The 14,156-nt window shown below is 44.8% G+C and overlaps 1 protein-coding gene across 1 annotated transcript in view; it reads right to left on the bottom strand.

The window, feature by feature from the left end:
* Positions 1-2,137: 2,137 nt before the first annotated feature.
* Positions 2,138-14,156, bottom strand: part of LOC126251446 (arylsulfatase B-like) — a 113,324-nt gene continuing 101,305 nt past the window's right edge. The window contains exons 8-9 of the mRNA XM_049951873.1: positions 7,915-8,073; positions 2,138-3,894 (exon numbers count right to left, since the gene is read on the bottom strand). Coding sequence (XP_049807830.1) covers positions 3,392-3,894; positions 7,915-8,073 — 662 coding nt within the window. The 3' untranslated portion in view covers positions 2,138-3,391. The remainder of the gene's footprint in view (positions 3,895-7,914; positions 8,074-14,156) is intronic.

Here is a 14,156-nt window from a genome sequence, read left to right on the forward strand (position 1 = left end):
TGGTCATCAGTCCCCTATAACTTAGAACTACTTAAACCTAACTAACCTAAGGACATCACACAACATCCAGCCATCACGAGGCAGAGAAATTCCTGACCCCGCCGGGAATCGAACCCGGGAACCCGGGCGTGGGAAGCGAGAACGCTACTGCACGACCACGAGATGCGGTCCCTCTGCTACAACTGCAGTCCAAATATTAGCAGTGAAAACTTCATCCATCACCAGGATTCCAACCGGCTTACTTCCCAACCGAACACTACCGCATAGACTATGGAGAAGGGTTTGCTGAACGTGGGCAGTTAGCTATGCTGGTTCATCAACAATGAAATATTCGGGGGCCTCTATCACGCTGCCTGACTGCACACGCTAGGAGGTACTGCTTACTACGCACAGCAGTTGAGTAGTGTGCGGTAAGCAGCAACTGCTTAATGACCTTTACCGACCTAAATTTTAGCAAATAATTTGTTCTGCGAAGACTTAACGCCAGGCTTTGTTAGGTCTCATAGCGTTACATAGTAACCTCCCGATTTTTAAGATAATCTACCAGCACAAAGCATTTGGATCGAGAAAGCACGTTGATGAAATATTAGGTGGTCAATGTATGTACACTCTCAATGGCGTACTCCTCGAAATACCTCCAGAGGATCAAGTGACCTGCATCCCAAAGCTCATGCCACAAAACACGTTCTGGATGGAGGTGTGCTGCAAAGAGTGGCTAACACAGTATCCTTAATATCCGGTGATATTACATCACACATTGCAGCTTTGAACATGTTCTGGAAAGTGTCTGCGAAGTGTAGCAAACACACTGACGTAAAGATATCTTCTACTGCTTAAACTATTCCTACAGACACAAAGAAACATTTTCAATTATCGCTCGTCTTACCGTATCAGATAATCAAACCACGAAGCTCAAAGAAACCGTAGTCGATGCTGGATCGAGACTGTCCGTCGATAACAACACCAACAATTGCCGAAAGCTTGAAATCAAAAGAACAGTACACTCGCTGTGGTACAACTTCCACGCTGAACAACACAAATAAATAAATACTAACGGGGTAAGAAGTATACGAGGGCTATTCAGAAAATAAGGCCCAATCGGTCGTGAAATGGAGACAACTATGAAAATCAGTCAGCTACACCTCTCACGTACTTCTCTACACAGTCTCCGCTCTGACTTAGTCATTCGTCGTACCATTGTTCTTTTGCAGTACCCTCGTTATAGAAGGCAGCTGCCTGGGCTTTTCGTCAATTCTCTACGCTAGTCTGCAGCTCGTTGTCTGTGTTTTCATAACTAGTGGTTCGTGTGGCCAGAGATTACCGTCAAGGCGAGCCAGTTATGGGCGCTATCATGGGTGACGAAACACTTGCCTTCGGAAACGCCACGGGAGCATCTTCATTCCCCCTGCAGAATGAGGCCGACAGTCTTCATGAAGAAGGTAACGTATGGCGGTTACGTTATATGGACTGCATGACATCAGGCGAAATATCTCACCAGGCCCTCAAACTTGGCGGGATACACTACTGTTCTAACCATCTCTACGTGATCATTGTACTCTCAGAAATGAAAAGAGCGACGTGACGCGATCAACAGGTATACTTAAGACACTGCCTAATACATCTGTGCAAAGCTTCATCAGTTTTTCATTGTGGTTTCCATTTCGCATCCGAACGGACCTTACTTTCAAAATATCCCTTCTACATTCCTGTGCTGGCGGCTGTGGCCGAGCGGTTCTAGGCGCTTTAGTCTGGAACCGCACTACTGCTACGGTCGCACGTTCGAATCCTGCCTCGAACATGGATGTGTGTGATGTGCTTAGGTTAGTTAGGTTTAAGTAGTTCTAAGTCTAGGGGACTTATGAACTCAGATGTGAAGTCCCATACTGCTTAGAGCCATTGGAACCGTTTTTGGTTCACCTAGAGTTCACCTAAGTCTGGTACTGAAGTCCTGATACGGTATGTAGATAAAATTCTGAGTATGGTACAGAAAGATCTCGAAGACAATGACATATGTAACATCGGTACGAATGAAATTGTATGTAATATCACGACATTTGTACGGAAAGAGTATAACAAAATTTGGACTGTAAACGTTAGTGGTGTAATTTCTACAAGGCTTATATGCATACATAATTTTATTATTTGATATGAACAATGAAATGCCACAAGTATTTAAAGGAAACCAAAAGGCTTATGTATCAGATATATCTTGAGTGGAGCTGGATATCACCTCTTAGGACACAGTTCGTTGTGTAGTAATTTGGTGTTAACTGAATCTTCCATCGGTCCTTGGTAGAACGAATTCATAATTATAAATGAAAAGCCAAAACTGTGCGTGCTCTACAGTTCCAATTTGGCTAACCGGTTTTTAGCTTACAAGGCCATCATCGCAATTTGACAGTCATCGTCAAAGAGGATACAGTATTGTTTGGTGAACAGCACTAAGAGTATATTACAAATGGAGAGTGAGTTGTGACCAGAGTGTACAGTAAATGTCATTGACAGGGCAGTGGTAACATAATTGGAAACGGTAATGTTAAAGAGTAAATATATAAATGCAACAAAGCACAGATATCTTGAATAAACACCGAAAAATAAAAGGTACCTGGCTGTTCTACCATACGTAGATATCCTCGTCCGTGAAATGTAATTCTTGGCCAACGTTGTCTTTTCTTCCAGCTTATCCTTACATACGAGTGCGATCCCCCACCCCGGCACACACACACACACACACACACACACACACACACACACACACACACACATACACGCACACACACAAACATGATAATTCCTTTTACATGTTTAGTTTAAATGTTTTTGTAGTAAGTTCCACTGTTGCAACTGCGAGGTCGAAGATGACATTTACTCTGTGTTTGCTCCTCAGCGTCCATGCGTAACACGTTTGTCAGGTTGTTCACCAGTATTGCATTCTTTTTTGACAGCGACAGGCTAATGACGTCCTTCTAAGACTAAAACAGGTTAACAAAACGCATCAGTACTGTAGAACATCCTCAATTTTGTGATTTTCGTTTACAACACTGTAGTAATTTCGGATAGCGGTAGTTCACGTCACGTCGAAAGGCAGCTTACTCAGAGGAAGGAAGAAAGTGAAAGATGGACCGAGCATGATAGGGGGAGATTAGAGGGTAGCTAGAGAAATTAAGATCAAGCGTGAAGGCAGAGAAGTAGCAGAAACCTTGCTTCTGAGTCCAACGATTGTAACCGTGTCGGCACTGAGTTATGCTCTCTACAGTCTGCAGGAATTACTTGTGTTATCACTATCCAATTTCATGTAAGAACAAGGAATCTGTAACAAGACTAAATCTCAATGGCTGCGGCAAGTTACAGATCGGCTGCGACGCCGTCAGCCGTCGTGTTGGTTCCGCGCTCATACTATGCTGATCAGTCTCGTGGTGTTTGCGACAGCGTTGCAGGCCTCGTCCGTCGCGTCGACGAGGCAGTCGGTCCAGGGCACCCAGGTGTTGTTCCAGCGCCTGGGGTCGGCCAGGCCGGGGTACGTCGTCGAGTCCTGCTGGGGCAGCATCGGCTGCGACAGCGCCTCCAGGCGCTCCAGCAGCAGGGAGAGCACCGCCTCGGGGGCCGCGCCGTCGCCCGCCTCGCACGGGTCGTGGCTGACGTTGAAGACGCAGACGTCGCTGCCGTTGACGACGGCGCACCGCGGCTGCTGGGGGCGGTCAGGGCAGGAGACGGTGGCCTCTGCGCGGAGCCTCAGCATCACCTCGGCTGGAGTGGAGTTGCCCAGCGCGCTAGAGATGGCCCGGCCCGCGGCGCTGGACAGCACCTGCTCTGGAGTGTAGACCGGGGTGTAGCCAGCATCCTCGCGGCCAGTCGACCCCTGGTAGCCAGTGTCCGAAGCGCTGTTCTGCCGGCCTGTGGCGCGTAGTCACAGAAATTTACGTAGTATTACCCAGTCATAAAAAATTAGGAAATCGAGAACAGCAGTTTAAGGAATAAGTATATAAGTGAAATAGGAATAATTATTATTACGCTGATCAACCGAAACATTACGCCTAGCTATATAAGAACGTAGTGTTCCGACTTTGGAATAGCATAATATCGAGAAGTCGTTGGTAGGTTTGCAGAGATACGACACCAGGTTTCTACGCACAGGCCACGGAATTCCCAGACCTTAAGAACTGCTAATAACTGAGTGCACACCTGGCCAGATACATTACTTCACGTTCTGATCAGGCGAATTTGGTGGCGAAGCCATTAACAAGAGTTTCACCATAACGCTCCTAAAACCACTGTACTACGATTGTGGCCTTGTGTCATGGAATCCTTAAAAAAAAAAAAAAAGTTTCAAATGGGTCTGAGCGCTATGGGACTTATGGACTTGACATCTGAGGTCATCACTCCCCTAGAGCTTAGAACTACATGGTGATCAAAAAGTCAGTATAAATTTGAAAACTGAATAAATCACGGAAAAATGTAGATAGCGAGGTACAAATTGACACACATGCTTGGAATGACATGGGGTTTTATTAGAACCAAAAAAATACAAACGATCAAAAAATGTCCAACAGATGGCGCTTCATCTGATCAGAATAGTAATAATTAGTATAACAAAGTGAGACAAAGCAAAATTGATGTTCTTTACAGGAGATGCTCAATATGTCTGCCATCATTCCTCAACAATAGCTGTCGTCGAGGAATAATGTTGTGAGCAGCACTGTAAAGCATGTCCGGAGTTATGGTGAGTCATTGGCGTCGGATGTTGTCTTTCAGCATCCCTAGAGATATCGGTCGATCACGATACACTTGCGACTTCAGATAACCCCAAAGACAATAATCGCACGGACTGAGGTCTGGGGACCTGGGAGGCCAAGCGTGACGAAAGTGGCGGCTGAGCACACAATCATCACCAAACGACGCGCTGAAGAGATCTTTCACGTGTCTAGCAATACTTTGTTGTTTTTTTTTGTTCTAGTAAAACCCCATGTCATTCCAAGCATGTGTGTCAATTTTTACCTCTCTATCTACATTATTGCGTGGTTTATTAAGTTTTCAGATTTATACTGACTTTTTGATCACCCGGAACTAAAACCTAACTAACCTAAGCACATCACACACATCCACGCCCGAGGCAGGAATCGAACCTGCGACTGTAGTGGTCGCGCGGTTCCAGGCTGAAGCTCCTAGAACCGCTCGGCCACACAGGTCGGCCATGGAATTTTCCTAGCTCGAAGATGACGTCACCGTCAAGGAAGAGATGAAACATGATGGCTTGCAGATTGTCAGAAATAGTGTTTTCGTTCTCCACATCACTCACAGTGCCTTCGATTACTACCACAGGTCACCTAGAGGCCCTGGTAAGGGTCCCCCAAAATATTATACTGCCCCCACAGGCAGGCATTCGAAGTGTAGTGCATTTATCAGGGAGCTGTTCGCTTGAATTACTGTGCAGTCGTCACAACGATGTATGTGATGTAACAAAAGACGGGGATCACTGTAATCAGTCGTCACGTTTACACTGCTCCTCGGTCCATTCTCGATGTTCCCCTGGGGGATGAAAGCACCGTTTACAGTGCCGTTGGGTCATTACGCTAGGGTCACTTGCTGCGGAGCCTGATTGTCAACAATACAAGGCGAATGGTGTCCTGCGAAACACTTGTGCCTGCACTAGCGTTGTGCTCAGTCATCAGACCTGCACAAAGGGTCGCCGTCTGTCCTTTATAGAGCGGACACGGTCACGATCTACCACGCTGTGCGATGAGACGCGAACCTTGTCACCTGCTCGTTGTTAACAAACATTCAACCATTTTCCTTAGATACTCCCATCAACAGTGCCCGAACAGCTGACCAGTTTCTCCGAATACGAGTGCACGTTCCCAGGCGCTGGGCCGTAACAATCTGCCCTTTGTCAAATTTGCATATTTTTTTCATTTGCGACCGTATCGTTGATAGAATGATTGCCCTTTCTTCTCAAGTCTGGTTGATGGTCACATCTGAGTACGCTGTCATCTAGGTGCTGTTCGCAGCATCCAAGGTATAACGGACGCAGACCAGCGGTAGCACTATTACAAAATGGGGGACTTTCACCTGGGCTTTTATGACACTTATTGTAGTAACCTATGGCACCGTAACAGGTGTGTACAACATGAACATCGTTTCTGACCCTCCGTGCTCGACGTGTTCCCCGACGACGACGTAACCTTCCAGATGTGTAAATGTATGTGCCTCACTGCCAGAGTTGTCAAGGGTGGATAACTGACGTTGATGTCTTGGCCCCCAAAACAGCCTGACTGGAAACCGATGGCACATCAGAGACGCTGTCTGGCGCCACCTCTGTCCCCACAGACCACCAGCCAAAAATGTGAGGGGACTGCGTGACTTGTGCACAGGTATCTGATGCCACGTACTTCCCATAAACGAATCTACCTACATATCTACTTTAGTGACAATTTATCTACTAAAGTCATATAGAATCGCTGCTATGTTGCGTTCGAAAGCCAACACGCCATTAAGCAGATGGTAAAACATGGTCAGTGCAGGTTTCAGCTAAAAACACATTAGACAAATCTGGGAGAAAATATTTACGGATATGTTCTGCTACACGACACTAAAGTGACAAATAGTCATTGGACAGTGATAGGCACATATAGAAATGGCAATAGTATATCGTACATAGCGTATAAATTGAGTGTACATTGGCGGGGAAGTCATTTGTACTCGGGTGGTTCACGTAAAAGGTTTTCGACGTGATGAGGGCTTCATCAAGGGAATTAACAGGTACTGAGCACGAAATGGTCGTTGGAGCTGGAAAAATCTCACATTCAACTTCGAAAATCGTTAGGTAATTCAATATTCCGAGATCCACAGTGCCAAGAGTATGCCGAGAATGCCAAATTTCAGGAATGACCTCTCATCACGGACTACGCAGTCGCCGACGGCCTTCACTAAACGACAGAGAGCAGCGGTGTTCGCGTAGATTTGTCATTGCCAACAGACAAGCAAAACTGAGTGAAAAACCACAGAAGTCGATGTGGGATGTACGTAGAACGTATCCGTTACGACAGTGGGGCGAAACGTGGCGTTAATGGGCTAAGGCAGTACACGACTGTCGTGAGTGCCTTTGCTAACAGTACGACATCGCCTCCAACGCTTCTCCTTTGCCCGTGACCATGTCGGTTATACCCTAGACGACTGCAAAACCGTGCCGTAGATGAGTTCAAATTTCAGTTGATGGCTTTCGAGTGTGGCGCAGACCCCAAAGAGCCACGGACCCAAATTGTCAACAAGGCACCAGGCAAGCTGGTGGTGGATCCATAATTGTGTTGGCTCTGATTACATTGAACTGACTGGATCCTGTGATCAAACTGAATCGATCATTGACTGCTAATGGTTATATTAGGCTACTTGGAGACCATTTGCAGCTGTTCATGTACTTCGTGGTCCCAAATAACGATGGAAATTTTGTGGATGCCACTGCACCGACACTGCGCCGACATGAATCTCAAGAACATTTATGGGAGGCTATCGAGAGGCTACTTCGTGCACAAAACCATGCATCAGCAACACCTTCGCAATTACGGAGGTGTATAAGGCAGCATGGCACATTATTATTGCAAGGGAGTTCCAACAACTTGTTGAGTACATACAACGTCGAAATGCTGCTCTACGCCGTGCAAAAGGAGTCATACTAATATTAGGAGGTATCCAATGACTTTTGTTACCTTATTGTATTTGTAAAGTTGTTAGAACTGTGCGTATTGATGATCCAAAAACACTTCTTCACATCCATAAAACTCTGCTGAGGAGTGCAGCTTACTGACTCGCAGATCCTGTATGAGACTTTACAGGTGGTGTGCAAGATTTTGAGAAGAGGACGGACGGTGCTGAACAGTCGAGGTTACGAGTAGGTGCACGTGACGGTAAACGTCTGCTCACCTCTGACGAGCTTCCAATCGTCCAGTCGTATGGCGGCGTTCCCAACGACTTCGTCGACGTTGATCAGCAGTTCCGACCGCGGAGATCCGTAGCCAGTCACCAGCTGAGGCCACGCATTCACTCCGTCCAGGTCCTCCGGAAGGGAAGATGCATTTCCTCCTAAAAAGTAAAGTATCTCTTCTCTATATGCTATAAATAAGCACAAGTAAAGGACAGGTAAGTTGAAACTGGAGAGTTGCAGCAACTGGTCGCCAGTGGAAGTGTTCAAATGATCAAATGTGTGTCAATTCTTAAGGGAGCAAAGCGCTGAGGTCATCGGCCCATAGCCTTACGTACTACTTATTTAAACTGACTTACGGTAAGAACGACACACACACCGATGCCCGAGGGAGGACTCGAACCTCCGGCGGGAGGGGCCGCGCAGTCCGTTACACAGCCCCTCAGACCACGCGGCCGCAGCGAAAGTGTTTAAACTCGGAAGAGTGTTCGTGGAGCCACTCTCTAGTAATAATGAACATGTGGGGTGTCGCATTGACCTGCTGGAATTGCCCAAGTCCATCGGAATGCACAATGGACATGAATGGATGCAGATGATGACGCATGATGCTTACGTACGTGTCAACTGTCAGAGTCGTATCTAGATACACCAGGGGTCCCATGTCACTGCAACTGCACACGCCCACACCATTACAGAGCCTTCACTAGCTTGAACAGTCTCCTGCTGACATGCAGGCTCCATGGATTCATAAGGTTGTCCCCATACCAGTACACGTCCATCCACTTGATACAATTCGAAATGAGCCTCGTCCGACCAGGCAACATGCTTCAACAGTCCAGTGTCGGTGTTGACGGGTCCAGGCTGGCGTAAAGCTACGTGTCGTGCAGTCATCTAGGGTACACGAGTGCACCTTCGACTACGAAAGCCCATACCGATGACATTTCGTTGAATGGTTCTCATGCTGACACTTGATGATGTCGCAACATTGATATCTGCATCAGTTTGCGAAAGGGTTACACTTTTGTCACGTTGAACGATTCTCTACAGTATTCGTGGGACCCGTTCTTGCAGGATCTTTTTCCGGCCACAGCGATGTCGGAGATTTGATGTTTTACCGGATTCCTGATATTCAGCGTACACTCGTGAAATGGTCGTACGGGAAGATCCTCACTTCATCGCTACCTCGGAGATGCTGTGTCACATCGCTCGTGCACCGACTATAACACCATGTTCAAACTCACTTAAATCTTCATAACCTGCCATTGTAAGACCAGCAATCAATCTAACAACTGCGCCAGAAACTTGTTGTCTTAGACAGGAGTTGCCCACCGAGATTGCTAGGACAAATTGTAAGGTGTATTATTTCTTGAAAAGAGACTGGAAGGCGACAAGTTGCTTTCGAATGCTTTTGCTAATTCATTCTATTTTGTACTGCTGCTGGCCCCAAATTCTGACGATATGTTTATCTCCAATCTAATTTGTGAACTTATCTTGCAGAAAATTTATTTCTCCATAATATGAATATTTTCCTTTCACTTCTGTGTTACTAAATAAGTATGTTTGTGTTTTCTAACAAGAAAAATCATGCAACAACACTCATAATTTAAACATTTACAATTACAACAATGTTAAATTAATTATAATTTAATACCGTTAAAACAGAGTAGTTCGCAACCTAGAAGAGGAGACCGACAATTTGATAATGTTAACTGTTAAATTCATTTTTGTTGATTATTATAATATAATGGTATATTATTTTATTGTAGCTAGTAGTATATATTTTTAATTCACTATAATCGACAGTTACATTAGCAATTTTAAAACTAATGTAAATTTGTCTGGGCAAGGAGAAAGATAACTTTGACCACTGGGGAACATGATAATACCTACAAAGGTTGAACATTTTTATTCTTAGAAAATGTAACGCAGTAAATTAATTAAACATTGTGCACATTTACCATTGAATATTATGTAATGAAATGATTATTGCATCTGCTATTTACACAACTCAAAAATCAGTGATTTTTATCAATAAAAATGCCACGTAAGTGTCCGTCTTTCAAAGTGTGAGCAGTTCTCATGTCAACCACCATTTGTGTCACTTCAGCGCTCTGCCCACTTCCCTGTACATCTCATCTCATGCACGTTACAGCACAATACTTTCTTTGGAAATTTTCCTTGTTTCATTAAAAATTCACTTTTTCCCGTGTTTACTTCCTCATAAACGAATAACTGTTTCATTCTTCCATATCAACCAACAACGGTTTCATAGAAGTTATGCTCTGCTGTGCCTCAGAAATTTTCAGATTATGGTCTATGTTTTAGATCTCTGTCAACTAGATATGTTCTCTTCTGCTTCTTATATACTTCTTTCTTGGTCTGTAGGTGCTATTTTGCTACCAAGTTAGGAAATTCCTTCACTTCGTCTGATTCTTGGCCCGAAATTCTGACCTTAAGCTTCTAGCTAATCTCATTTCTGTTACTACACTTTTCTCTTTGATGTTACAGTAAAGTTCTTAGATATTCAAATACTATAGGATTAAAGGAAACCACCCTCAAGAAAACAGAACCGTTAAATTGTTGACAGGTACACACGAAAGGAAAACTTGCCAGCATTCGGATGTTATCCTTTGATGAGTCTGAGTAAAATAAAATACACAAACACATACCCTCTTGTACGAACGCAGAATGTTGGTGGCACCATGTAGGGCTATAGGCAAGAGTCTGCTTGTGTGTGTGTGTGTGTGTGTGTGTGTGTGTGTGTGTGTGTACGTGGGTTTGTGTCTTTTCTTTTCCTCTAGCTCGTCAAACGATAAATTCCGAAAGCTAGCAAGTTTCCTTCCTTTTACTTTGCTCTTTCTTCGGTTTTCCCTCAATCCATATTCCATGCAGATTAGACTGTTGGTTTCATTCAACAGGAATCCATCATCACATTCACGGGATAGCAAAGATATCAGCGAGCTTAGTCTCTGGTACCATTCACAGAAAATTTCAATCCCACTTCTGAACCTTTGTTGCAGTTCCGTCTTTCATTGTTCGGCGTACAGGTTGACAAAGAACGAAAGAGAGTAACCATGCCTTACGCCCTTCATAATCAGAGCAACTCAGTCTAGGTCTTCCGTTTTATCGTTCCTTCTTGGTTCTTACACATGTTGTACACTAGCCGTCTTTGGCGATAGATTACATAATGCATGACTTTACAGAGTCAAACGCCTTGTCTAAATCGACAAATGTTGTGAAAGGGTTTTGATTTTAACTTCCATAATCAATTGTCTCCGAGGAGCCTGTAAGTTTCTTAAGAGAAACGAATCGGAATGTATCAGATATTGAATATTTTTCCAGTCACGTACATGTTATTACAAACTTGGAAGCATTAGTTGTAAATCTAACAACGACATTTCTTGCATTTGTCTGACTTTCTCCTCTTCATGTTCTTTTATGAATAGTGTTCTTCTGAAACTGCTGTGAACATACACTGACGAGGATATTGCAGTGAATATACGCTGATGAGCCAAAACATTATGACCACCTGTTTAATAGCTTGCTTGTCCGTCTGTGAAACGAAATATATTACTGATTCTGCGTGGCAGAAAACGACAGCTTATTAGTAGGTTTGTGGACGTATATGGCGACACACAAGTCATGTAATTTTCGTAAATAACGGGCCGCTGATTTGCATACGCGGTGATGGCGCCCTATAGCGACCCAAGTTGGTTCCATAGGGTTTACATCAGACCAATTTGGTCACCGAGACATCAACGTGAGGCATTATAATGCTCCTAGAACCACTATTGCACGGTTGTGGCTCCTAGACACGGACAATTATACTGCTCAACGGTGACATACATCCCCGTCGGGAAAGAAATCAAGCACGAAATGATGCAAGAGGTTTGCAGCTGTCAGCGTGACTGATTAGTACCACAGGTCCCACGTAGGTGCTGGAGGATGTCTCCCATAGCATAATACTGCTCCCATAATCCTGCGTTCGTGGCGCGCTGCACGTTTCGAGCCGCCGTTTACTTCGATGACAGCGTCTGTGTAGACGACCGTCGACCTAGTGTAGCAAAAATGTGACTAACCCGAAGAGCTGACACTTTTTCTTTGATCGACGGTTGAATCCCGATAGTCCTGTGCCCACAGAAATCGTAATTGACGATGTCATTGGGTCAACATGTGAGCACGTAGGGGTGATCCGCTGCGGAGCTCCATGTTAAACAATGTACAATGAACGGTGTGTTCCGAAACATGTGTGCGTCCACCAGCATTGTGCTCTTTCGACATAGATGTCACAGATCACCATCCATCCTACATTACGAGCAGATACGCCTACGACACCACGTTCTCTGAAGAGTCTGGACGTCCAACGATTAAAAGCCTATTGATAATTTCACTGCCCTCCAACCTCTTTCCTAGATGCTCATGACAGTACGATGTGCACATTCAACCAGCTTCTCCGTTTTCGAGACATTCCTTGACAGGCTCTACGTAATAATAAACCGCCCTTTGTCGAAGTCGCTTAGCTCAACGGATTTCCCCATTTGCCGCCCATATATTAGCTAGGGCGATCGTCTGTGCGTTTCTGCTCCGATTACGTACTTCTGTTAATGCCTCACGTGCCCGAAACGCCACCAGGCGGTATCCAGCGGCGGGGTGGGCAATGGTCATAATGTTTTCGCTTACCAGAGTAGTTTATCATAAATAGATGCTAAAGGTGTAAAGGATAATAGAAATTTCATTTATTCAATTACGCATATATCTATTTTCAGTATGAACGGTTATAGGTTAGCAAAATGGCTCTGAGCACTATGCGACTTAACTTCTGGGATCATCAGTCGCCTAGAACTCAGATCTAATTAAACCTAACTAACCTAAGGACATCACACACATCCATGCCCGAGGCAGGATTCAAACCTGCGACCGTAGCGGTCGGTCGGTTCCAGACTGTTGCGCCTAGAACCGCACGGCCATTCCGGCCGGCTATAGGTTAGCACGTTGTGGACATCCACATGATTAGAAAGTTTATTAATTGAAAAAATAGTAATGACAAAAATTTACGGTTCAATGATTATAAAAAATCCTCCTCGACTGCAAATAGAAACCAGATGTTGTCATAGGTTTCGGCGCGGATAGCCATGCCTTCTTCGGAACCCACTAAAACTACAAATTGCCTAAAAAGGCATGGTCCTACATTAATACAGAACGCCCAGAAGGCTTTTGTACTTTTAGTGTGTTCCGAAGAAGGTTATCCGCGCCGAAACCTAGGTCAAAAACCGGTTTCTATTTGCACTCGAGTCGGATTCTTTATAACCATCCAATTATTCACGATTGCTGACGCGCTGCGATGTGAAAAGTTCTCAATTTACCGTTCGTTTACTGAAGTAGCCATCTGTGCAATCGCTTGCACTTAATTAGGAAATAGATAGAAAACCAGCAGTCAGGTTAGCCTGTTGGTAATTCAGTGTCTTACCTACTGAGATACTTTGCTCAGTCACAGGTTTAACCCCTAAATTTTCTCACCCCAACATTTGCACTTGCTTACTGATGGCGTACATATACTGTCTTAGCACTGGAATCGTCTTGCACGGCAGGTCCCGGCGGAGGTTCCAGTCCTCCCTCTGGCATGGGTGTGTGTGTTCGTCCTTAGGATAATTAAGGTTAAGTAGTGTGTAACCTTAGGGACTGATGACCTCAGCAGTTAAGTCCCATAAGATTTCACACACATTTGAACATTTCGTCTTGCATGACCAATCCTTCACAATGGGTTCAAAGATGGCTGTAAGCACTACGGGACACCTAAGTTCATGAGTCCCCTAGACATAGAACTACTTCAACTTAACCAACCTAAGGACATCACTCGCATCCATGCCCGAGGCAGGATTCGAACCTGCGACCGTAGCAGAACTGTGGTTCCAGACTGAAGCGCCTAGAACCGCTCGGACACCTTGACGTTGGGCGATCATCCTTGTTGTCATCGCAGCACAGCATCTGCGTTCCCGTCAAGCTCTTCAGTATTTCTCGTTCTAAATTCTTTACTGATTGCGTATCTCAATAAGCCGAGAGTAGATGGGCATTGGGAGGAAAGTAAAGAGGACAGTAACGACGAGAGAAGTAAATGAAAATGCCTTTGTCTCCTGTGTTTATATAGCAGACGCATTAGGCCTGTTTCGCTCAATTTGCGAACTATGGGTTACCCTACCACGGCATTATGTAAGTTGGCTGTTTAGGTTTTTTTATTGGTAACGCC

The sequence above is a fragment of the Schistocerca nitens genome, chromosome 4 (genome assembly GCF_023898315.1).
Source record: "Schistocerca nitens isolate TAMUIC-IGC-003100 chromosome 4, iqSchNite1.1, whole genome shotgun sequence".
NCBI lineage: Eukaryota > Metazoa > Arthropoda > Insecta > Orthoptera > Acrididae > Schistocerca > Schistocerca nitens.